The sequence below is a fragment of the Neodiprion virginianus genome, chromosome 7 (genome assembly GCF_021901495.1).
Source record: "Neodiprion virginianus isolate iyNeoVirg1 chromosome 7, iyNeoVirg1.1, whole genome shotgun sequence".
Lineage (NCBI taxonomy): Eukaryota > Metazoa > Arthropoda > Insecta > Hymenoptera > Diprionidae > Neodiprion > Neodiprion virginianus.
The window spans coordinates 9,822,015-9,847,730 of NC_060883.1; the positions used below are offsets into that span (position 1 = coordinate 9,822,015).

General features: G+C 41.7%; 1 protein-coding gene across 1 annotated transcript; it reads left to right on the forward strand.

Annotated features, from left to right (window-relative positions):
- Nucleotides 1-211: 211 nt before the first annotated feature.
- LOC124309050 (uncharacterized) lies at nucleotides 212-4,078 on the forward strand. The gene has a single exon (XM_046772284.1). It carries the CDS (start codon nucleotides 212-214, stop codon nucleotides 4,076-4,078), a length of 3,867 nt encoding a protein of 1,288 aa, XP_046628240.1.
- Nucleotides 4,079-25,716: the final 21,638 nt, after the last annotated feature.

Genomic DNA, 25,716 nt, shown 5'->3' on the forward strand with positions numbered 1-25,716 from the left:
CAACACAATGAGAGCTCGAGCAGATGCAACTGCGCTCTCACAAACGTCAACTACTCCTCAAACAAGTCAGACTACGTCAGCATGACTATCTGACACCCGCAACGTCAACTCTCAACTCACTCCCTCGCCATCGTCATCGCCTATCGCCGCAACGCTACTATCAACGCAACAATCTCGCTCTGCGTGCAACGCAGCTACTTCACCTAGGCCAATGGTGCTGCTAGCTACTGCACAAGCTCTTCTCATCTCGCCTACTCGACTTGCACATCCAGTACGAATGCTGATTGACCCAGGCTCAGAACTCACGCTTATCGCCCAACAGCTTACTCTCCTGCTTGGTCTCATGCCCTCTGATTCTCGCATTCCAATCATTGGAGTCGGAAACGTGCCGTCAGGATCAACAAAGGGTACTGTTGAAATATCTCTACGCTCTACGCACTCTGACGACCAGGTCAATCTCCACGCGCACGTACTGCCATCTCTCACTGTCGAGCTGCCTCCAGTCACTATCTCCAGTCAATCCTGGCCTCACATCGCCGATTTGGATCTTGCTGATCCAGAACACCTATCACCAGGTCGAATTGACATACTCGCCGGAGCAGACTCGTATGGCCTGATAATCAAGCCTGGAGTAAGAGCTGGACAACCAGGTCAGCCTATTGCGATTCAGACAATCTTCGGATGGGCTGTTCTTGGACCTATTACTCAATCGCCTCACTCATCGCCTGCGCATCAACATCATCTTATCTCCAATTCACATCTACACGAGCTCGTAACAAGATTTTGGGAGGTCGAGGAAGTTCCATCGACTCACCAGGAATCTCTCAGCGCTGAAGAAGCTGAGTGCGAGGCTCACTTCATCGCAACGCACTCTCGCGACAGCTCAGGTCGCTACATCGTGCGTTTGCCATTCAAATCAAATGCTCCGCCTCTTGGACACTCGAAAGGCATCGCACAACGCTCGCTAGCTCGACTACTAAATCGCCTATCGCATCAACTTGAACTTCATCGACTGTACCAAGACTTCCTCAACGAGTACGAGTCTATGGGTCACATGGAGAAAGTCCAGCCTCAAAACACTTCCACGGACGGATATTACTTGCCTTATCACGGCGTAATGCGCAATAATAAGATCCGAGTAGTGTTCAACGGCTCCTCCAAGACCACTTCAGGTTACACGGTCAACGACCTCCTGCTGCACACTGGTCCTAAAACCCAGAATGACATCTTTGACGTGCTGCTCTACGTCAGACGTCATCACTACATCTTCACAACAGACGTCGTGAAAATGTTTCGCCAAATCTCAGTGCATCCAGACGATCGCAAGTATCAACGCATCCTCTGGGTTGACGAGAATTCTCGTATCCAGGAGTATGAGCTCACGACAGTTACCTACGGTACCAAGCCTGCTCCGTACCTCTCAGGCCGCGCGCTGCAGCAATTGCTGCTCGACGAAGGTCATCTGTTCCCTCTCGCAAAGGAACCCTTCGAACAAGGCAGCTACGTTGATGATGTCACTGGCGGTGCTGATGATCTCGACTCGCTAAACGCCATCGCTACTCAAGTTGAAGAGATGTGCCTACGGGGATGCTTCCCACTGTCAAAGTGGAAAAGTAATCACCCGGACTTCTTTAAACTTCATTCATCTCCATCATCCTGCTCCGAGACTCATGAATTCAGCGAGTCATCCTCCAAGATACTTGGTCTCACCTGGCAATGCGCTCCAGATCTGCTCAAGTTCACCGATCAGTCGGTACAAAGACCAGCCATCACCAAACGCACAATCCTGTCTGAGACAGCTCAATTGTTTGACCCTCTAGGGTTAATATCACCAGTCGTAGTTCGTGCTAAGGTGCTGATGCAAGATCTCTGGCAAGAAAAGGTCGGATGGGACGATCAACTCACTCCGCAGATTATTCATCGCTGGATGACATTCCGCCAGGAACTCTCTCAGCTCTCGCAACTAGCAATCCCTCGCTGGCTGCAACTTCGCTCTGACGACACGGAAGTCGAAATCCACGGCTTTTTGGACGCATCACTAGCTGCAATGGCAGCTGTTGTCTACGTCAAAGTCTCAACTCCTGGGGAATCATCAAAGGTGACTCTGGTCTGCTCCAAGACACGAGTTGCGCCCCTGAATCGCCTAACAATACCACGATTGGAGCTTTCAGCTGCACTGCTCTTATCAAAACTCATCAAGCGAGTTCAATCGACTCTCCAACTCAATCATGCTCATGTTACCTTGTGGACAGACTCCTCAGTATCCCTCGCTTGGATCAACAGTGACGCAATGCGTTGGAAGGAGTTCGTGAAGAACTGGGTTCAAGCTATCCAGACAACTACACCTGATGCCACGTGGAAGTTTGTCTCAGGGAAGCACAACCCCGCAGACTGCGCCTCTCGAGGCCTGACACCCTCGCAACTTATCACACACAATCTCTGGTGGTCAGGACCCGACTGGCTCACTGAATCACCACGCCTCTGGCCTTCGTTCGCCGCTCCGACTGATCAACCAGCTGATGACGAAGTTCGACCAAGTGCTGTACTCACCACGATTGCTCCGAAATTACCGTTTGAAACTTTATTCGACAAAGACATCAGTCTCACGAAGCTTCTACGCATCACAGCTACAATTCAACGCGCAGCAGCATGTTTCAAGCGAACACCAGCATCAAATCTCACAGCATCACCGTTGAACCCAGCTGATCTGCAATTCGCGCTCACGTTCTGGATCAGAGCTACGCAGCAAGTTCACTTTGCCAGCGAAATTCGTGCAATTTCCCAAGGCAAAGCACTAGCAAAATCGCACCCGCTCACCAGACTCACTGCCTGGATCGATCAAACCGGTCTGTTACGAGTTGGTGGACGCCTGCAAAATGCTCAGCTGGAAGAAGATGCCAAAAATTCTCCAATTCTACCCCGAGAATCGAGAATCACTACGCTCTGCATCTCCAACGCACACACTCGCACCATGCACGGTGGTACGCAGCTCACACTCAACTACGTACGCCGATACTGCTGGATACTTGGTGGTCGCGCTCTTATCAAGCATCACATTCATCACTGCGTCACCTGCGCCAGGATACGCGGAACACGCGCTCAACAACGCATGGGACAACTTCCAGCTACACGTGTCACACCATCACTTGTCTTCGAACATACCGGAGTCGACTACGCAGGCCCAGTGTCTCTCAAGTTCTTCCAGGGGCGTGGCACGCGCTCATACAAAGCGTGGATCGCAGTGTTCGTGTGTTTTTCAACCTCTGCTGTTCACTTGGAGCTTGTCACCGATTACACCGCCCACGGTTTCCTGAAAGCCTTCAGACGCTTCACTGCACGACGCGGCATCTGCAAGACGCTCACCAGTGACTGCGGAACCAACTTCCAAGGCGCCTACGTCATCCTGAAACGACTGCTTGCTGGTTCCACCGAAGAATCAAAGCATTTACAGCAACTCATCGCTAATGACGGCACCAAATGGAAGTTTAATCCACCAGTAGCTCCTCACATGGGTGGCAAATGGGAAGCTGCCGTGAAATCCATTAAACACCACCTCTCTCGCACCAACTCAGACAAGATCCTCACGTACGAGGACTACTCTACGCTACTGACTCAGGTTGAAGCAGTGTTGAACTCTCGACCCCTCAGTGCTCTGTCCGAAGATCCAGACGATCTCATCGCCCTTACGCCTGGACACTTCATCCGAGGAGCAGCTCTCACCACGATACCTGAGCCATCACTTCTCGACACGCCTCACAACCGACTACCAAGGCTGGAAGAGATTCAACAAAGGTTCCAACTGTTCTGGTCTCACTGGTCAGACGCCTGCCTGAAATCTCACCAGACCATTTTCAAGTGGAACACCACATTCCACGACATCAACGTCGGATCGCTCGTCTTACTCTCAGACGAACGCTATCCACCGTCAAAATGGCCGTTGGGACGCGTCACGCACATTCACCCAGGCAAAGATGACCTGACGCGCGTCGTCACCATCGAGACTGCTACATCGACGTACACGAGACCTATACACAAGTTGGTACTCCTTCCGATCCCGAGGCACAAGGGAGATCTTTAAGATGTCGCTCCAGCTTCATCTCAACTACTTCTCTAACGAGCGGAGAAGGGGGGAGAATGTTGAAATCTCCCTCTCTTGCTCCCTACCGTCAGTCGATCTCCGGCGCCGTCGATCGCGCTCACGCATGGCTGGCCAGTACTGCGTTCCCAAAACTATCTTCTCGGCGCTCGACGCGCGCCGGGCCTAGAGCTGGGACCACGGAGCCAGCTCTCCCGCCTCGCCACGTCTCTCTTCCGCTCTCTTGCATACTGTAACCTGTTGCTATCGCATCACGCTTTAACCAAATCTGCTAATATCTCTCTAATCTCTCGCAATATCGTGCTGATATCTTACTAATAATTTACATTATGTAATTAATTGCTTGATCATGTTTATAGTTTCGAAATCTCTCACTTCTCAGTGCTTCAGTGTACAGATAATCGCACCGTATGTGCTTAACCTTGACCTTAACATGCAATCCGGCATGCTTTGCTTAATCTCGCTTAACTCAAATAAACAAAAGTTGTTCTATTCAGCTAAAATTAAGCTACCCTAATTTCCAGCATTTTAATTCATCGTTTTTTTTGCTACATCAGCCCTAAGCATTTTACATTCGTGAATAAATATTAGTAAAGTAACTAAAACTTCTTGATAAGTATTCATCAGTTATTCAAGGCATTTACTGCAAAGGCTACTGTCACTGAGGTACCACGTTCTGCAGACGTTAGTGCCTCTACTCCATGTGCCACGTCTCGTTATTATCCTGTCAGGCTTCTGAAACGTAGTGACGCCAGTTTCGTCAACGTTATGTATGTCCTGTGGTACAAAGTGATGACATTCCAGAACAACTTGCAAGTTGTCATAAAAAATGCCCACGTTGGTCCTGTTGAAGCTTGTGGCTCTGGGGAGGCTTGTAGTCTGGGCTGCGCGTATAGACAGTTCAGGGTTCCTACTCATGAAAGAACGACACCATTTTTCCCCGGTCATCTCATTCTCAATCCAAGTACTCGCTTTCTTCATATTATATTTGACGGCCAATTCGAACGCCAACTTCCTCACTTCTCTTCTAGAAAGTCCGAAGTATATGTCCGTACAGCAGATAAGATATTTGGAAAATGCACGTTCTTGTTCTTAAGTGAAAATTCTGTTAGATGCCATACACACCATATTAACATTTCCCGCCTCATCAATCTCGGCTTGATCTCTTTTTCTTACATATCGAAGTAGAAAAACATAGTTAACGCTGTGCGTTTGTGCGGCACTTCTTAGAGGTGCACCATTTTTCACTTCTTCGTATGCGTTCTTGTACTGTGATATGTCATTTCGTCCTTTTGTTGTCTTTCTTTTGCGTATTCTAAGCATCTACGATGTGAAACGAAGGAATTAGTAAAATTACAACCGTACCCATAAAGATAGTTACAATTGTACCCACCTCCCTCTTTCATAAATAAAAAATGACAGTAACGAGGCAAACTATGCTAAGCAAAAAATGATTACAATTCCATATTCTGTAAAGTCTAATCTCCAAGCAGAAAAACACTTATGATTCTATTTTTGATATTAGCTGTGAAGTTAGAAAAATTCTTCAAAAATTCTTCTGCAAATGACTTAAGCACGCGGTCACCGGCGCAACACTGACGAACACGTTCGGGCGCGTCAACTGCTTCTCTCTCCCCGAACTCCTCGCCATACTACCTATAGTTTGAGAAATATTCGCTTTGTTTTAACCGTACCCTGTTACCACTGTACCCGGTCTATCCTATTGTTTTATTCTCCAATAGCAATATATTTCCGCCTAAAATATCTTGAAAAAAAAAATTAATTATTCTTATGTATACTACAATTACGTGAAAAAATGAAAGATTTTCTATTGAGAAATTTTACTATCATATGCCCCGCGATTACCTAAAAAATAGGTTTTACGAAGCTGAAATAACCCACATTTTTTGACCATTTCTGAAGAAAACTTTGTAAAAAGAAATAAAAAATTTATCTGAAACAACACCCACCTGGGGATCAGGACTCAAATCAGACCGGCTCTAATATTTTGTACATACTTGTCAATCGGTTACATAATATATGGTCAACGTAGAAGTGCTTCGAGCCAAATCGACGAAGAATTGGTCGCAGAAGACACAGCAACCGAAGACACGATAACAGATAATGTTATCGAGTTTGACGAGGTCAGATCTCCAACAGAATTCGTCGAAGCCGATCTGTTTTGCTCGGAGGTAATACACAACTCTCCGATTTCTATAACGGCAGCCAATAAGGTGACGACAGTTGTAGGTACAAGCACATCCGTAAGTTTTTTGACCACAACCGACAGTAATGTGGTAGAAGACCATGCGTTGCAATTCGAAAATATAGTCTATCAATCCAAGATCGAATCAAGTCCTCCATTCGAGTTGGCCAGCAGAAGAATAGTAGATATAAATCACTTCCTGAGCAGTATCAAAAATTAGCTTTTCATCCACCTTATGATTGTATGTTTGCTAATATGGAGGCTATATCCGAAAGCCGGACAGGATTCATTTCAACCATCACCTTCAAATGTAAATTTTGTAATACCAGATTCCTTATCTCTGAACTCAGCCATGCTATCAGGAATTGTGTCTACAGGTGGTGGTTTTTATATTATTGAATCTTGGCGAGCGGTCATAGAAATGTAAAACGTATTTTCGTTAACGTTTCGGCCTGGATATGGGCCCTCCTCAGAACGATTAATTTTTTTATTTCACTGTCAAGAACAAAAATTTTTTTTATAATATAAAAAATATACAATAAGACATTAATTACTACAGATGTAAAACTATTGAAGCTATTCTCTATTGTAGGTTAGTGGGTACATATTAAATATCTGTTATGGTTATAAAGTGATAAAACTTAAATAGTAATTCACCTTTTATAGGAAGGAGGATTAAGATGCAGTCAGAATCGTAAAATACAATTTGGCGAGCGCAGGTTCTTCAAATAAATGACAATAATCGTTGTCGGCTTCTCCAATTGTTAAAAGTATAGTTGTTAAAAATATGGAAGTAATTAATTGAAAAAACTATGTATCTTCACTGTCTATAAGTCAAAGTATTAAAAAGTTTTAGAGAAAGGGTTTATGGTAGTTGAAATAGTTTAAAACAATGTCCAATCGGTGGTACTGTTATCATTATGACCATGTTCTTCATGTCTGAACAATTTTTGTTAAACCGTTAGAGTCAACTGGTAAACAACGACTGATGGGAGAATCAAATATGACCAAGAGTGAAGGTGAACTAGTATAAACAATTATACAAACATGTGGCCTGGGGACAACAAATGGTGGTGGTGGTTTTTCTCAATTCAAAGAAATTAGCGCTGCCACAGATATGCCTTGCATGGCTAAGAAAACATGGACGAAATTTCATGAAATTGTCAGTGATGCCTATCATGATATTGCTCGGGAAAAGATGATCAAGGCTGGGAAGGAAGATGTGACATTGGCCCGTGAGGCAGGTGACGTTGACGAATATGAGTACCCTTCCGTAGCATTTGTTGCAGATGGGTCTTGGGACAAACGATCTTAGCGTACAAAATATGATTCTCTTGCGGGTGTAGCAGCAATAGTAGGGTAAAGGACAAAGAAACTTTTGTTCATCGGGGTTCGAAACAAGTATTGTTCCATTTGTAATAGGTCGAAACAAAGGGAGTCAAAATCAGTCGTGAATCATAAGTGCGCTAAAAACTGGGCGGGTTCTACTACCGCGATGGAATCTGACATAACAGTAAAGAGATTCAAATGTAGCTTAGAAATGCAGGGCCTGAAATATAACAAATTGATAGGAGATGAAGATAGTAGCGTCCACCGGAAGTTTATCGATGCAATGTATGGACCGGAGGCACTAGTCCTAAAAATTGAATGCCGCAACCATGTGCTCCGAAACTATGGTACTCGACTGCGAGATCTCTGTGTCAACCGTAATACACGGTCAGTACAGTGATTCTGCGAAATTCTCTGAGTCAAAACTTGAAACGCCTATGTTATGCAGTAACTTCTGTGATTCGTCACCGAAAAGCAGAAATTAATAAGCCGCGATACGTTCGGGTCGAGGAATTGCGTAAAGATATAAAAAACGGTCCGAATCATGTTATCGGTGACCATGGGTTGTGGAAGGTCCGTGGTTATTTCTGCGACGGTAATCCGAAGGAGGGTGAAATAAACCTTGTGCAGGTCATGAAAGTGACTGGTATCTTCCAAGAGATCCTTTCGGCAATGAATCGACTCACTGAGCATGTCTCTAGCCTGAATGGGATGTCCACAACAACGTGGCAGAGTTGTACAACGCACATGTTGCTAAGGCTATAGGGGGCAGGCGTGTCAATTCTACCCTTCGCGGATCATATCAAGCACGATGTGAATCTGCCGTAGTAAGGATGAATGCCGGTGGACAGTTCCATGCGTTAGTCAGTCAGATATTCGGAATGGGTGGGTCGGGGAAATTCACCGTCAAGTACTGTACAAATAAATCGCGATCTCTTTACTATCGAAAGCCGGGTTTCAAATCGAAATCAAAATCTTTCGTCGCCCAGTTCGCTGACACCGACTACGGCCCGGACGCTGCATGTCCGTCGCAACCAGACATGTCCGAAGAGAAATTGGCTGCCGCTGAGAAGGATTTCGTGTAAGCCTTGTATTCGGTGCATACACCGGTAATCGAACGGCAAACTAGAGGACAAAGCACGTCTGACGAATGGTACGATGAGCTTAGAAAACAGTTGACTGCCTCGATATTTGGTAAAATTTGCAAACGACGGCCATAAACGTCTTGCGCCAAATTAGTTGAATGAATTCGCTGTACCGATTTCCATAGTAACGCGAGTACAAGGTGGGGTATCGAAAAGGAGCCTTTGGCGATCAGTCAGTTTGCTTCGGAATATGGAGTTACGGTGGAATCCAGTGGTCTAGTGGTAGACAAGGAGCTACCGTTCCTCGCGGTATCATCTGATGGATTGGTGGACGAAGAAGCCATTATTTAGCTGAAATGTCTCGCTTCTGTCAAAGAGCTGGCTTCAATGGAGGGCATACGGTCGAAAAAAAAAAAATTTTTTTCCATTACGAATGGCGAAGTCAAGTTGATAACGTCACACAATTATTTTTATCAGGTTCAGGGTCTTCTCCACATTACGAGAAGGAAGTGGCGCTGTTCCGTAGTTTTGACGCCAAAAGGACTGATCTTTGACAAAATTATTCGCAATGACAATTTATAGAAATCGAAAATGGAAAAGAAATTAGCCGACTTTTTTCATTTCTGCCTTTTGCCAGAAATAGTAGACTCTAGACGTACTCGATAACTTTCGATTCACGACCCTCCTCAAATAATTGAAGCTAGAAATTCTCAGGTCAAATGAAAAAACTCAACGACTGATGTTTCCACCCGTAAGAAAAAGGAAACGACAACTGACAGTACTAACGAGTAACTATACAGACGTTTGTAAATATTTGTATATTTTTCCTTTCATTTATAACTATTTCACAGTAATGTCACACGCAGAAAACTATTCTTGATTCAAGAATATTTTATTTCTTGGATCAAGAGTATGCTATTTTTCGAATAAAAATATCACATATTCTTGAATGAAAAATACTCACACTTGATTCAAGAATATTTTAATTCTTGATTCAACCATTGTTTTCTTTGTGTGTAGGCACACTTTGTGTGTATTTTTTAATTTTGTGTATTACAAAGCAACCCTCGCATGTATATCCTGCTTGTTAAAACTTAATTTTTTCGTTACAGCCCATTTAAAATTTCGCACGGATACAACGTATTTTCACATTATGTTTTCAAGTTCAGAAACGAATGAATTTCTGAATAATGATCTTTCATATTCGTTTGCTGAATGTTTGCATCTTTCATTCTATAATATTCATTGAAACAGTTTATTTTGAAGATTTGTTTTATTTCTATTATAATTACTTGTTTTACCAAAGAAACGTGATAACGGAAAGCAAAAAGTATGGTATTCGACGCGATCGAATGTATATATTTTATTTATTGACGCGTCATTACTTTTCGTTATGTTTTGTAACACAGGTTTTGCGGATTTTTCGATACACCTTATCTATCAATTTCTAATATACTCCTGCGTGTCTAACTCAATTTTTTTGATTTACTAATTTTCTTTTGAATATCTATCGATGTATGTAACATTTTTAATTTTTCCTGGCATGGTTGGAAGGTTGAGACAGGATAGGGTGGGTCTCTTCATCGCAGCCACCTCCACGTGGTGAGACCTGGATAATTGATGGCAATGTATTTAGTAGGGATGCGCGATTCTAGATTGATCCACTCAAGAATAGATCTTTTGGGTCGAGAAAATAAATCTTTTGTATTGATACTTTACAAATCGATTTTTTTTAGAATCGATTCCAAGTCTGCAAGGATCGGATTAGGTTCTTCAATCTTCAATTAAAATAAGTTTTTAAAGTCTATTTTGGCGTTCTGTATTTTATAGATGATATGGGTTTGAGAATACAAAAGAATCTACCTATTTCTAGCGCTGAATAAATCGAACATCATAACTAATGAAAAAAGCGTCCCACCTAGTCGGCTGGGTTTGTGTGATGTGTATATGAGAACTATTGCTGTGATAAACAAATATGACCTAAAGCAAACTATTGTTAAATATCAAAACTGTTAAATAAGTACTACATTTGTGTGCCACGATTTTTAATCTCCAATATAGCTATCGTTTTCCATTTAAACTAAAAAGTAAAAATAACGATCGATCTTCTGAAGGTCAATCTTTTGTGTCCGATTTTTTTGGATCAATAGATTTTTCCAAAATCAATCTGGACCGATCTTTTGCTTGAGATCGCCCATCCCTAGTATATAGTCATGAATTAACTAACTGCTGTTTCTGGTAATTTCTCTTGTAATATTTTTCACTTGACTGCAACGAGTTACGCAATAGATCTCTTGAAAACTCGAAGATTATTCAATGATTTCTGTCACCTATTATTATTTGCATAAGCAATAAATATTCGAAATAACATATATACGTGCCAACCTCTCCTTGGATTAACGTATCCTAATCTCATCAACCATGCGAAACTCATACGGGCTACCAGTTATATTCCTCGCACGTTGAGCCTTAGAACGTTCGAGTGCAAGCGGCCTGTTCCCAACGGAGTCCAGAACGGGAGCCATAGCACGCGAGGGGCATAGACTCAAGTCCCGCCCACCCTTCCACGTGGCCGCCTGGCTTGAGTCGCGCGGGAAGTTTCCGTGCGAACTTGGTAGGCGACGTCCTGCACGTCAAGTTATTGTTGCACAAGCATCAAATTCTCGCAACAGTTACAAGAAAATATAGTAACATAGATCGTAATGGGAAAGAATAGTGACGAATACTAGTAGTTATGTAGGGGGGGTTCTGGCTCATACTGACTTATCGACCTCATAGGGTGCTGCAGGACGCGCCTTGCCTGTAATCGGTCTGTTACCGACCGAGCGTCGGTGTGTTACTGACCAAAGCCAACCTGACCCAACCAATGTAAACAGCAAAATGGCTGAACAACCCGCAATATAGCTGACTGACTTGCCAGATGGCTGACTGACCAGCAAGATGGCTGACCAGCCGGCGAGATAGCATACGAGATGACGGAGCATGCAGTCGATGTGTGACCGGCCTAAGCTAACCTGAACCAAGCCAACCTAACCTAACCCAACCAATTAAACAACTGTAGTCGTTGTGTCACCAGCCCAAGCTAACCTGACCTAACCCAACCTAATCTACCCAACCAATATAAACAACAAGATGGTGGGAGCAAGATGGCTGACATGATATCGAAGATGAAATTAGTCGAAAATTCCGGTCAGGAAAAGAAGTTTAATTATTTGGAAAACGTAAACATACTAATCGTTTCCGACGTTTCGGCCGGGCCCTGCCGACCATCCTCAGGAAAATTTCTATAATAATTAACAAAAAGAATGTTTCAAAAAACAATTCTGAATTGAAAGCGGAGAGGTACGTTTATAAGAAAAGTTGTTGTTGTAAACTAAGCGATAAATTAAACAATTGTACACATGTTTGAGTGACAATTTGAGGTTAAGTGTAGAGAATTGCGGTTGGCGAAAGAAAGGAATGAAATACGTTTACAAGAGTGAAATTTTGGCGACTAGAGTAATTAATAAGTGTGTAAGAATTGAAATGAAGAAGAGATCAACTAAGTTTAAACAGATTACTCACAAAATTTGACGACCAGTTCATGCTTAGGTGTTGCTAGTTCAGCATTTTGGACGGAAGTGAAGATTAGCGGAAATCGATCCGTAAATCTATGGTAATGAAGTGTGATATTGATCTATGTTCGAATATCATAGATTTCAAAGCTGATGACCAATCAGAGCAAAGGGCGCCAATATTTGAACACTAGAGAATGTTTGAGTATAGGTGTCTGAGATGTTGAATATCAGAACGTTTGTTGACAGAGTTACTTTTGTTCTTAAAGATATGAATCATTTCCTGAATAATATGTTTATACCAGTTCGGTTCTGTAGTTGGGGTTATAGAGTTGTTGAAGTCAAAATTATGTCCAAGACTTAAGGAGTGTTCTGCTAAAGCGCATCCATCAGTATCATGGCATTTAATATTAGAGCGATGGCCAGAAATTCTATTTTTTAAATGTTCTGACGTTTGTCCAATATAGCTCTTGCTACAGTCTCGACATGGTATTTTGTACACACAGTTAATTTTATCTAAATTAGGAGTTACAGATTTGAGATGAGAAAAGAGAGGAAATTTGGTAGTGTTAGAGATTTTAAAAGTAATTTCAATGCCCTCGTCATTCAAAATTTTTTGATTTGGCTAGACAGATTTTCAATGTAGGGTATAGAGATGGAGTTTTTAAATTTGTCCTTAACATTAGTTTGATTGTTGGAGTCCAAATTCCAATCAATCGAGTTGTACATTTTATCCACTCTATACTTTTTGATATCATTAATGAATTTTAAAGGGTAGCCGTTAGAAATGAGAGTTGTTTCAACAAGTTTTAGATTTTTTTTGAGAAATTGAGGGTTTGAAATTTTAAGGCAGCGATCGAATAAGGCTATGGCGACAGATTTTTTATGTTTTATAGGATGATTAGAATTAAAATGAATGTATCTACCAGACCAAGTTGGTTTGTGATGCCAATCTAAGATTATAGTATCATTATGATTAATCACCATAGTGTCAAGAAAACTGATTTTACCATCTTTTTCCAACTCAATTGTAAACTGTATACGTGGGTGAAAATTGTTAAACTTATTCAGAAGGAATTGTAAGTTTTCATTCTTTACACAAGTTATAATATCGTCTGCGTAACGGTAGTAAAAGGGGAGACTAAAAGGAAGATGTGAAATGATTTTTTGTTCAAAATGTTCAAGTACTAAATTCGCTACTACTGGGCTAATTGGTGACCCCATTGCTACGCCAAAAATTTGTTGGTAAAATTTATCTTTATAGGCAAAGTAGCATGAATCTAGACAAAGTTTGGTAGCTGCGAGAAATTCTTTTTTATTTATGTTAGTGTGAGATTTTAAGTTGGGCCAGTTTTTACTGATTATAGATATTGCTAAATTGGTTGGAATGTTAGTAAACAGTGATTTGACATCTAAGGATACCAACAGGTGTTCTCGAGGGATTGGTGTATTTCTAATTTTGTTTACAAAAGACCAAGTGTCCTTGATGTGATAGTTGGATGTACCTGTTATGTTAGAGAGTACACTAGAACAAAATCTAGAAATTCTGTAAGTGGGAGAATTGATGTTACAAACAATTGGTCTGAAAGGTACATTGTTCTTGTGAATTTTTGGTAGAAAATATATTTTAGGAGGCAGAGAGTTGTAAGTTTTGAGGTTTTTTGCCGAGTTTGAATCTATAAATTTTTTCTGTTTCCACAGGCTCATCATATCATTGACTTGTTTTTGTATTTTATTGGTGGGATCAATATCAATGCCCGGCCGAAACGTCGGAAACGATTATTATGTTTACGTTTTCCAAATAATTAAACTTCTTTTCCTGACGGGAATTTTCGACTAATTTCATCTTCAATCAACCTCCTGGTCACGAATTTTTTCACAAAAATGACATGATATCGGAACAGGTTGCTAACCTAACCTAACCCAGCCTGGCCTAATGCATGTAAACAAGAACATGGCGGACAGGATAGCAAAGCAGGATGACGTTGCAGGATGACAGGGCGGTATTGCAGAATGGTTAGCGGAATATACCGTTTCAAAAATTATATTTTCGGCACACTTTGAATACATTCTTTTGTACTGACTGACCGTATGGCGACACCGCAATTCGATAGGCTGGGAATGTTGATGATGACCCGTCAGCTTACACGCGTATAGTTTACCACCAGGCTTATTTTCCATTCTACGACAGTGTTTCAAAAATACATATTCATAGCCATGATTAGGGGGAATACGGGTAGAACAACTGCATGATATTTGAAGTACACATTTTTAATTACTTACGGCTACAGATTATTATTATTTACATTATACTGATTCCTCCACAGTACCACTAATCGGATTATATTCTACAATGCGATCATGCAAGATCATATAGTAGGCTGAAGTATTTGGTGGAAATTCAATGCTAGAGTCAAATTCTAATCAAATGTCCACATGGCCAGTTTTCAATGTTTCGTTCTGCTTGGAGCAATCGATGACGATAAGGGGAGCTTGGTTTATAAATTCACGCTTCGATAGCAAAGGCTCAGCTTCTTTGTCGTAGTAGATCGTTTGAATCGAACATAAATATCATAGAGAATGGCGTATTGATTATTGGATGTATCAAGATCCAAATTTCCGTAGGAATAACACTGGGAGTTGAGAAAGAGTTTTACATCTCTGATCCGAGAATGATCAAATTCGATAGCATTTTTCTGCGGTTCGCGGTTCTTCTGGCAGGTGAAAATCCTAGAACGACATCTCTCGGCTTCTCAAGCTGGGTCGATGTCTTGACTGCCCATACATGCCGCGTGGTTGACGGGAGTATCAGACATACGTACGTTTCCCAAGAAAGAAAACTCATGGATATGGCTGGATCCTTGGCGATGTAGTTGAGTAGCTGGATTTGCGGTTTACCTGCTAGTTTGATGTAGGGCAATAACCACTCGATTTTACTTCGCTTGATTTTGAAGTTTTCCATGGGCGAGGCCTGAATCATGCATTCAAATCAGTGTTGGAACGTGTGAGAATGAACTCATGTTTAGCAGTGACAACAACTCGACGATAATCCTCTGCGAAGTCTAGCACATAATTCAACGGTAAAACTACATCGAAATTTCTAGCAGCATCGGTTAGTTCGTTATCCCCACTCAACCAACTGGTATTCTCTGGACTATATTGCTGGCCTGGACTCAAGGATACGTAACCCTTCATAGCGCTGGTGATTCCAAAATTTTCATTACGATCAATCTCCAGACGGTTCAACTCATAGCGAACTTCCTCAAACAAATTGCAAACGGCCATATTGATCAATTTTGTAACCGTCACCGCAGTCACGCTGTCATCCTTTGTAATTTTTCCATGAATGTGTAGAGAGCTTTCACCGGGCAGTAGGTACAAGTGTTGATGTTGGACAAAAATATGGATCTCATCGTTGTTCTGAAAGGTAGACGATGCAAAGGGTTGATGGGCATGAATCCTCAGAGTGCGCGATCTAATCGTCGATCGTTATAGGTTTCTGTATCGGTATCGTTTCCTCCATGGTAATATACACAGAATGCAGCGAATGCGAATTCTTATTTTTCCAAATTTCCACGTAATCGAAGTTCTAGACATCGAAGAAAACGAGTGTTTAGAGGTATCAGCTTCGACAGAGATCTCGGCCTCGTTGGAGGCGGTTGGCAACTGATGACGTTTGGTCATAATATCTTGCTTTTACAGCTGCCACCAGAATTTTTTGTCTAAAACAGAATCCCCATTATTCCAGAGATTCCACATGTAATCGTACGTTTATGGTTTCACCGCGTAAAATCAATTAATTCCCCGTCTTGATCAACTATTGTTATCTGCAAATAATGTATCGACTGTACAGCGATTGGGAGGTAAATGACATTGGTGGGCACTTCGATGAGCTTATATCCTGATGGAACGGTTGGAAAAAATTCACGAATCGTGTAAACTAGACGATCGTTCATGTATGCTCCTGTAGTTAAGCTGCACTCGAAGCGCAGAGAGTTGACTTTCAGTACAGCCACCGGTAATTCAGATTTATGAGTGATGTTACTTGGTAGCTGCGTTGCTTTGAATCCCAATTACCGTCGAATGTAATCGCTCGGTCTAAAATCCACCGTTAGATTACATGTAACTTCAGCGTTCAACTCGTTGTTGTTGGCTCGCAGACTGAGGGTGATGTCTTGAGGCAGCGCCTTAGATATAAAAGTTCCAATTTCTTCAATTTCATAGCTTCCTGTGGGTATTGTGACGACTTCTCGATCAACATTTGACCGTGTTATGTGGAATTTATTGCAGCTCTCTTCAATATTTGGCATTGAATTGAATATGAGCAATTCAACGAGTCCGAGAACATAGTTTTTCGTTGATGACAACTTGAATGGGGGGGGGGGGGGAATATTGCACCTCCGGCACGGATGATATACCCGACAACGTTAACGTAAACGAATGAGCCATGACGTAGCGCTTTGCTCACGCGTCGTCACCCTTTTTGTAGACGTCCGCTGAGGAATTCGAGGTACCAGTGGTCGCAAATCACACTATGATATTCCTGACATCTCTTATGATTATATTTTACGCTACCAACACCGAGATATTTCATAAGATCTTTGGGCGGTTGTAAGTCGCCAAAAATATCCAAATAAATGACCTGATCGCCATTTTTCTTGTATGCAACCCAATATGTTCCTGGGCCAGTCTTATCATCAAGATTGATAATTGCAGATTCATGCTTTTTCGGCCCCGATTTCGGTACATGATTTCGCATATAAACACCGCAAAAATCTGAAATTTTCATGTCTTCGGCGTATTTGCGTAGATCAACATCAGTGAGAGCTCCGGTGTGGTAGCATTATTACTTTTTTTTGGTCGTAAGTACAGCCCCATACGTTTTTGGTAGGGTTTCAGGTATAATCCTTTACCCAAAGCAATCGCCTCCATTGTTGATTTATGCCGTTAGATCTCATTTAACTGACGTTTGTTTGCATTGGCGTCATTAACGGCTTCAGCCATGCCTGCAGCACCGCCAGCTAGAGTCCCCGTGGCACTAAGACTGGTCAGGATTGGAATAAGGTAAGGGAGGATACCTCCGATTTTATCAGGTAGCGGTATAGTGCGAGGTACACGTATTTTGCTTCGAGCGAGCTTTACCGTTGAACGAGCACCTGACAGCGCCACTGCAACAGCCTTATGACCAGGCTGCATTGTTTCTTCCGCAGCCTTAATGATGGATTTGAAGTTAATTGCCCTCTCCTTCCGTTTAGTCCTCAAACTCGTCAAACGGCGCTTGGTATCTGCTTGCACTTTTCCATTCGTACTTTTGGCGCCTATTCCCTATCGCTTTCTCATTAAACCCATACTAAGTTTAGATTCAGTCTTCATTGTGTTGGTGACCCCCCAGGCTACGGCTTTTTTACTCATACTAGCCTCTTCGGCTAAGACACGACTCCACGCCTTCTGGGCGAGCACTTTATCAGCTTGATTTCTCACAGCAATGTTATTCCGCTTCTTTGAGTACGCAATATCGTGCTCTTTACATACGGCATCCAACGGATTGATACCAGGATCACCACAAGCCCATCTCTTTGACAAATTCGTACCGGGTCCGTAGTACTGATACCCCTGCACATTTAATTCAACGGGAAGATGATTGATGATTTTATTCAATAGTCCCTTACCGCGCTTCATGCATGTATGTGCATATCGCCATGGTCAAACACCAACGTATCACATTTCTATAAAAGGAATTAATTCATATGTAAACATCTTAGTCGTCATTGTCATGTTAATCGAGCACCATGAAATTTGAAGATCAAACAAATAAATTACCTGTCGTGAATTTTGATAAAATGGTTCAACGTGCAAAAAAGACAACGAAACGCCGCGGAAAATTACTACCAAATATAGTAAGATCAATTTTTTGTGGTCCATCGAATTGTGGTAAGACTAACGCCCTCCTTTCGCTTATCACCTACGGCAATGGATTGAGATTCAAAAATGTCTACGTTTATTCAAAATCACTGATACAGCCAAAGTATCAATTTTTGCAAAATTTACCACAACCAGTGCAGGGTGTGGGTTATTATCCATTTGCCAAAAACGAGGAGGTTGTGAAACTTGAAGATGCACATCCAAATTCCATTATGATTTTAGATGATGTCGCATGCGAGAAGCAAGATAATATTTGAGCATACTTCAGCATGGGAAGGCATCGAGATGTCGACAGCTTTTATCTCAGCCAAACGTATGCGCGTATTTCAAAACACCTCGTGCGTGACAATGCGAACTTTTTGTTATTGTTTCACCAGGATGAAATGAATATGCAACATATTTACAACGATCACGTCAACACCGACATGACCTATCAGCAATTCAAAGACTTATGCTCAGAATTCTGGAATGATGGCAAATACAGTTTTGTCGTCATTGATAAAGACAGTGAAATCATTGGGGGGAGATATAGGAAGGGCTTTGATTGCTTTATAAGCATAAATGAGTGTATAAATTTGCACAATTCCATTGCAATAATCAAGACGCCAACATGGAGAGCACCAACATCCGTAAACATAGCGATGTGTTGAATGAAATTTGAAAGCTGGCGGTACGATACGCCGGAAACATAAAATGATGAAATCAGACAAAGACATCACAAAGCAGGTTATGGGGGAAATGTTTGAGCCTCTAGTAACACCGCTGCAAAAATTGGTTGATACTTCGAAGCGGCAGATTAAGCAAGAAATCAAAACAGAACAACCAGATATCACTGTAAAAGAAGAAAAACTTGATGAGAACGACGATAATGATGATGATGATGATGATGATGATGGCGATATGGATGACGCGAATTTCATGAATGTGGCAGACAAAACATTTACAGAAGATGATATTCCCACGACAAGCATACCAACGAAGAAGATCGATCAGTCTGTGGTGCAGTGTTTAAAAATGTTTGGTACAAAGAAACAAAATGATCTAGACAACACATATGGCGTTCGAAAGTTGGCAAAACGCATGATGATTGGCGATTCGCAAATCCATTTCGTTGAGGATCAGATATATGTGGGGGATAAAACCTATGAGAGAACACCAAGATTATTCGAATTATTATTTAAAAAATCACCTGATCCCGCCCTTGTGAACGACACAGACAAAAATAATTATATAAAAATTGTAACCATGACAAATGCACATCGAAAACATTACAAGGCCGATTGAAGCATTCGTGTTGATGCGAATAGTGCAAAGTATAAAAGTTTAATTGCGCAATTTGTCGGCTCACCACGAAAATCTGGCAAAGGTTTACCCATCTATAAGATTGCACGAAAGGATGGGCAAGAGGTCGATAACGTCTACTGGGATAATCCAGATGAAATTGTGGATCGTTACCGACTGCTTATGGCATTACAGGCGGCTGGCAATATCACTCACGTTAACGAAATAGTTGCAATTATTGAAGAGTCGCGAGAAGCCGGAATTGTTTATTAGCGATAGATCAGCAAGAAAATTGTCATTCATAGATTAGTCGTTCAACGATGAGCATCGATATATTCGGACGAGAATTAGCGCGTGGTCCGAGTAAAAATTTGTGCGTGGCCCGCCAAGCATCGGATTTAAAATCACTCAGGACAATCGATATGATATAGACAATAGACGATTGCGTAACGTTGCCGATCCGCAGCATGCAAACCATGCCGTTGCATTGAAAGGTCTGCACAGTGTTTTACAAAATGCCATTGAAGATTTTACGTGAACTTTTCAATCGAAATTTTCTGCGCTCTCGAATGATATCAATCAACTGCGTAAGAATGTCAAGGCGAATAGCAAGCTTATAAATGTTGTGTTGGAGCGCGCTTGGAATCCTAACGGTCGACTGATAGTGCAGGAAAACAACCAATCACAACCTAGTCGCACGGCTTGATGAAAGAAAATTGAGGCGGCCTAAAAAAGTTTGAAGAGAATCAGAATTGCCGGTTTGATCACTAACCAGAAAGCAGGTGCAGGTATTGAAGCATGAAGGAGACGATAATCAATGAGCTTCATAAACCCGCTCAACGGAATTATCCGCGGCGGTTTGTGGATGTACGCGGACTGGACGAGACTTGGCAAGTTGATCTAGTTGATATGATTGCATACAGCTCACATAATACGGGATACAAACATCTGCTCATAATCGTTGATATATTCGCCAAGTTAGGCTTGGGCGGTGCCGATAAAATCCAAGAGTGGAAAACATGTAACTGCCGCCATGAAATCCATACTGATACAAAAGCGCGTATCCAGCATCTACATGTTAATCGGGATAAAGAATTTTATAATAGCGAATTCAAAGCTCTCATGAAACAGTACAATATCAACATGTATTCGACATTCAGCAATCTACAGGCCCTGATATGCGAGCTCTTCAATCGAACTTTGAAAAATAAGATGTGGAAACAATTTACACTCCGAGCTTCTCAAAAATGGATTGACATTTTGCATGATTTGATCAAATCCTACAACAACACCGCACGATTCAGATGAAGCTGCTGAATGTTACCACCATCAACGCAAAACAGTTGTATGAATGCATTTACAAGCCGCGACAAGTCAGATGCATTAATCGGAAACGAAAATTAAAAGTTAGCGATCGCGTTCGAATCAGCAAATATAAAAATTTATTCGTAAAAGGTTATACACCGAACTAGACGACGGAAATATTGACCGTGAACGAGGTGAAAAATACCAAACCTCCAACTTACAAACTTATCGATTATCAAGATAAATCCATCGAAGGAGGCTTTTACGAGGAGGAACTAAGTAAAGTGAAGTACCCCAATTGTTATATGGTGGTGAAAGTATTACGCCAACGGGGAAATCAACTTACGTGAAGTGGTTGAGATTTGATAGCTCGCACAATAGTTGGGTAGATGAGGTTGATTTGTAAAACAATTGTATTTATTAACAATAAAATATATACATAAATCATACAAAATGCATTTTATTCTTCATTAATATTTATAGTATTTGTATCAAATGAAATTTACGATATTCACATCAAATTTATAATATTTACATAAAATTTACAATATTCACAAAGAAAAACTATTTTTATAATATTTACATTTCATTGTCCTCGATATCCCCAAGGCAGTGAACAATTTTATTTCGCAAAATTATCCGTTTATCGTCGTTACTCCTCAATACCCACTTTTTTTGTTTGATAGTGCTCACCTCGTGCTTTTTGCTAGGGATCAGACATTGCTACATTTGTAGATCCGTCTGACCGAAAACACACCGCTTATAATCGTCAAATTTGATCTTTCGAAGTGTCAAGCCTGTGACATCTTTCGCTTCCTTCATAACGCCTTTGGATTCATTCTCATCACAATTAACACCATCTGTAGTCTGGATTCGAAAGGCGTAGAGTTTGGCACGCAATCCCACAAATCCGATCATGATCTTGCCATTGTTTTCGCCCTTCATAAGATCCAACACTTTTTTGTTTGCCAATGGGATACCATAGCAGTTGTTTGCGTAGTAAGCAGAGGTGTCGAACTTCGAAATATCTCGTTTGACGATGTCATAAATATTTGGCACAGCGAAATGGTAGATGAGACTGTCCGTGTCCGTGTACATGAGCTTTGCTCTGTCCCCAAAAGTTGTCAGTACCTAGTGGTAATGAAATTCGTATATCCAAATCTTGGACAAGTCCAGAATTGAAAAACATGCATGTATCGGTTTGTTGAATTTCACGTTCAGTCGAGTCAGTTCAATTATAACCATATCCGCATCGAATATGGTGCAGCTATGAAAATTGGGTTTTGCAATCATTGATCTCGCACCCCATCGACCCTCCTATTCCGTAACCAACTTGACATCTTTGTGCTATGTACATTTTCCATCGTTTTCCAAAACACCGCGTTGTTCATTAATTAAGAAAAATTTTTCTCGAATACATCGCGGGATTTCTTTTGCATATCTGTGTTCAAATCCATATACTTTTTCAACCACGGTGATTGACTAAATTTCAAAATTCGGTGAACTTGAAGCAATTTCATGCCAAGGCTAAGTTTTAAGTTTCGGTACTGAATAACATACTTTTCACGCGATAGAACGGTTGGTATTAATTTTGATTGCGTGCTGTTTGGGGGAACGAAGTTTTGATGGCAAAGTGGGAGATCTCGATGCGTATGGTGGAGTTCGACTGGATATTCCAGATCAACTTCCAATATATATCCAACCGGAGAGTCATCGTGGATGGTTAGCAAATCTAATTGCAGATCATTCACCGATTCGAATTCCCCAGATGATAGATATTGACTCATAGGTGCAATATACAAATTGTTTACATCAAAATACATCAAATACGTGGTTTCTATCCTTGGATCGAAATCATTGCCACATGGGGATCGTTAGCTTTATCGTAACGGTTGGAGCATTATGGCACACCACCTCTGATGCCTTTCTCGACGAACAATAATTGATACACGTCTGTCAGCAATTCGAGTTCAACTTTCGTGCATTTCATTTGTGCATCGCATCGAAAACAAGCCCCGGCGCCGTGTAATAATGCAGAGGATCGAGATTGTAAGTTGAGAAGCAATTACGGCGAAAGTTTTCGAAAATATCTGCTAAAAGCAGCCCATCAGTTTTCAGATGTAAATCTGAATACTCGCCAAGCGTAGTTAACCTAAATTTTCGCCACACATTTTTCGCGTGCACATAATCTTCGTCGGAAACGTCGAAATCGTTCAAATTTTTGTGAAATTTATCTTTATCCGGTAATTGCTGCTCATTCAGTTTCGCCCAATTATTGATATATTCACACGGGAATACGCCTTTGCGTGTTACTAGCTTTAATTCCTTGGCATTATCGTAAAATTTACGCGTCACCTGTTTATCAGCGTCACCCAAATATGACGAAAGTTTATCGATGTTGCTAGCCATGAACCTGAACGAATCGATCAAGCGCAATTTTACTTTTGTACCTTTGACCTCCTTTGTAAATGCTATATACTTCTCTTTGTTCATCGGAAGAAGAGTAATCGATCCCTCTATGGACGTTGCTAATTCACGTATTAAAAAATGTGCATCATAACCCGAGAAATTGTGGAACAAAACCGGTATAACGTGTGACTTTGTGTTATGTAGAATGCAGCGCTGATGTACTGCACCGTGATATTTACCCGTAAAGTGGCAATGATCACTACGCTTTACATCAGTAGGTACAATCGGTTTTTCACAGATATGACAAACGCCGCTCTGAACTGTTTTTTCTGGTCCGCACTCAATGGCTCCATCGGCACAACTTCGGTCAAGTAACCTCTGATGATTATGGCTAGATATTGGAATTCATTGATGAACCATGAAATGCAATTAGGACCGCGGTTCAGGAGGAATCGAGACAAAGAATCGTCAGAGGCACAGTGAACATAGTACGCTGCGCTGTGCGGGGCATGCTTTTGCGCTTCATTAACAATAGGTTCGAGGATACACTCAAGATCGGCATGGACGGTGAATAGGACAGACTCTTTATATCGATAGTTCTCGAATTTCATAATCTTATGTTCGTTGTCAGGCAGATCTACTCCACAATTATTTGCGCTCCGACAATCTTGTATATGATTTTGGTATGATGATTCTAGTTGAAAATGGCATAAATATCGGTCGCATAAAAATTTTGCAGTCTTGTGTCGCGATAGTTGGCTGCTAAGTAAACATGAAAGATTTCGAATCCAAGCATAATGGAATATTTGTGAATAAGAAGTTTCTTCTCTTCAGGTACTGTGTATATAGAGGACTATAATGAGTAGATGTTGTGTTTACCCTTTTGAATTCCTGCTTCCGATGAGAAGCCACGTAAGACAAGCAAAGCCGTCTAATGAATGATATGCGGATGTGCAAATTATTTTTTTCACGAGAAGAATATTGTTGAAAGTATGTAAATTCGAAAAATTGGTGATTTCGAAGAATTAACGACGGAGCCAGGAATCGAACCTGGCGTCTAGAGACAAACCTGGCACAGGAAAACAAATTCGAACTCACTGGTGATGAGAGAAATTAACGACAACAGAGTCAGGGCGGCTAGGTGGTCTAGTGGAGTAAGGCTCCGGTCAAGCATCTCTTAACGCCATGTTCGATTCCTGGCTCCGTCGTTAATTTTTCGAAATCACCAATTTTTCGAATTTACATTCTTTCATAATGGAATATTTTATGAGAGTCGAGTTCGTTGTCATTGTCCATGTTGATTTTGTTTTTTATAGCGAGCAAATGAATCGTTGGTCTATCCGAATGAAAATTTTTGCTCAAATATAGGGGTACTATCACACCCCTATCGCATGTCAAGCCCATAAATGTTAATTGCCAAATTATTTTGCATCTCAAACCTGGGGATATCGGAGAAAGGTGTGGGGAAACTCATCCCCTCACATCGTAGTCGTGTGCTGAAGTGTGGATAGCTATCTAGTCGACATTTGTTTTGTAGTTCCGGTCCTGTGTACAGCGCTGCGTTGATTGACCACAAAAAACAATGCTCGTCTGTGTTTACTATATCCACTACAACGTGCCTTTGCTGAATCTCCCTTGGCAATGCTGTGAATGTTGATGCACCTCCCCGCAGCGGATCATATTTGTCAATGTTGCCGGCAATGTTGATAATTTCAATCGTGGCCCATCCGGAATCACGATGATGGAATTTCTCCACCTTTACCATGAGGCGGTCGGTAATGTGATCGTCAAACCATTGGTTAAGATTGCTGGTTGGTAAAGTAATCACGTTTCTGGTGGTGAAGTGTTTCATTTCTACCATTCTTACACCATTCTTAACGCTCTTGAATTTGCACGTTAAAATGCCATTCACCTTGATGCTACCATCCGGTTGCCCAGCTGTCTCCAAACGCACAATTGTCAGGTGCTTAGCATCAGCGAAAAAATCGTGCAAATCGAGGTGTTGTAAGTTTATGATAACACCCGTCCGAATTCGGCTGGCGAAAGCGCTGTCCGCATCGTCCCATTGTGCGCGAGTATCGCCCGCTGAAGTGCTGGCGTCGCCTCCGGTAATGAGGAACCTCCGGAATTTCTCCACCCAAGATCGCAGGAGTGGGATGGCATGTTGGATACGGTATTTCTCGCTCATGGTTGTCCTCGGCCTCATAGAGACATTGCGTAAATATAACATATTTGCAATCCCAATGGCGATCTAATGATCCGTGGTCCTGTGGTGCTCTTGCCCTGGTGTCATGATATGCATCAAATCATAAGCGCCGCTTATCGCGTCGACGAGATCCTTGGATGCTTCTACCTGCCATTACTTTACTGTTGCAATTGGAAACCCTTGTAAGCGAATACTGGGCTTCCATTGAGTGCGCTGGTCTCATATATGGATGCCGACGGGTGGTGAAAATATTTGGAAGGGCTGTTGACTGTTTCAGCTGCACTTGTGGAAAACCTAATTAACGCTATTGGTTTAGAAATACT

Excerpts from the sequence above, each read along its gene's own strand:
- LOC124309050 (XM_046772284.1), top strand. The coding sequence starts at position 212 with ATGGTGCTGCTAGCTACTGCACAAGCTCTTCTCATCTCGCCTACTCGA.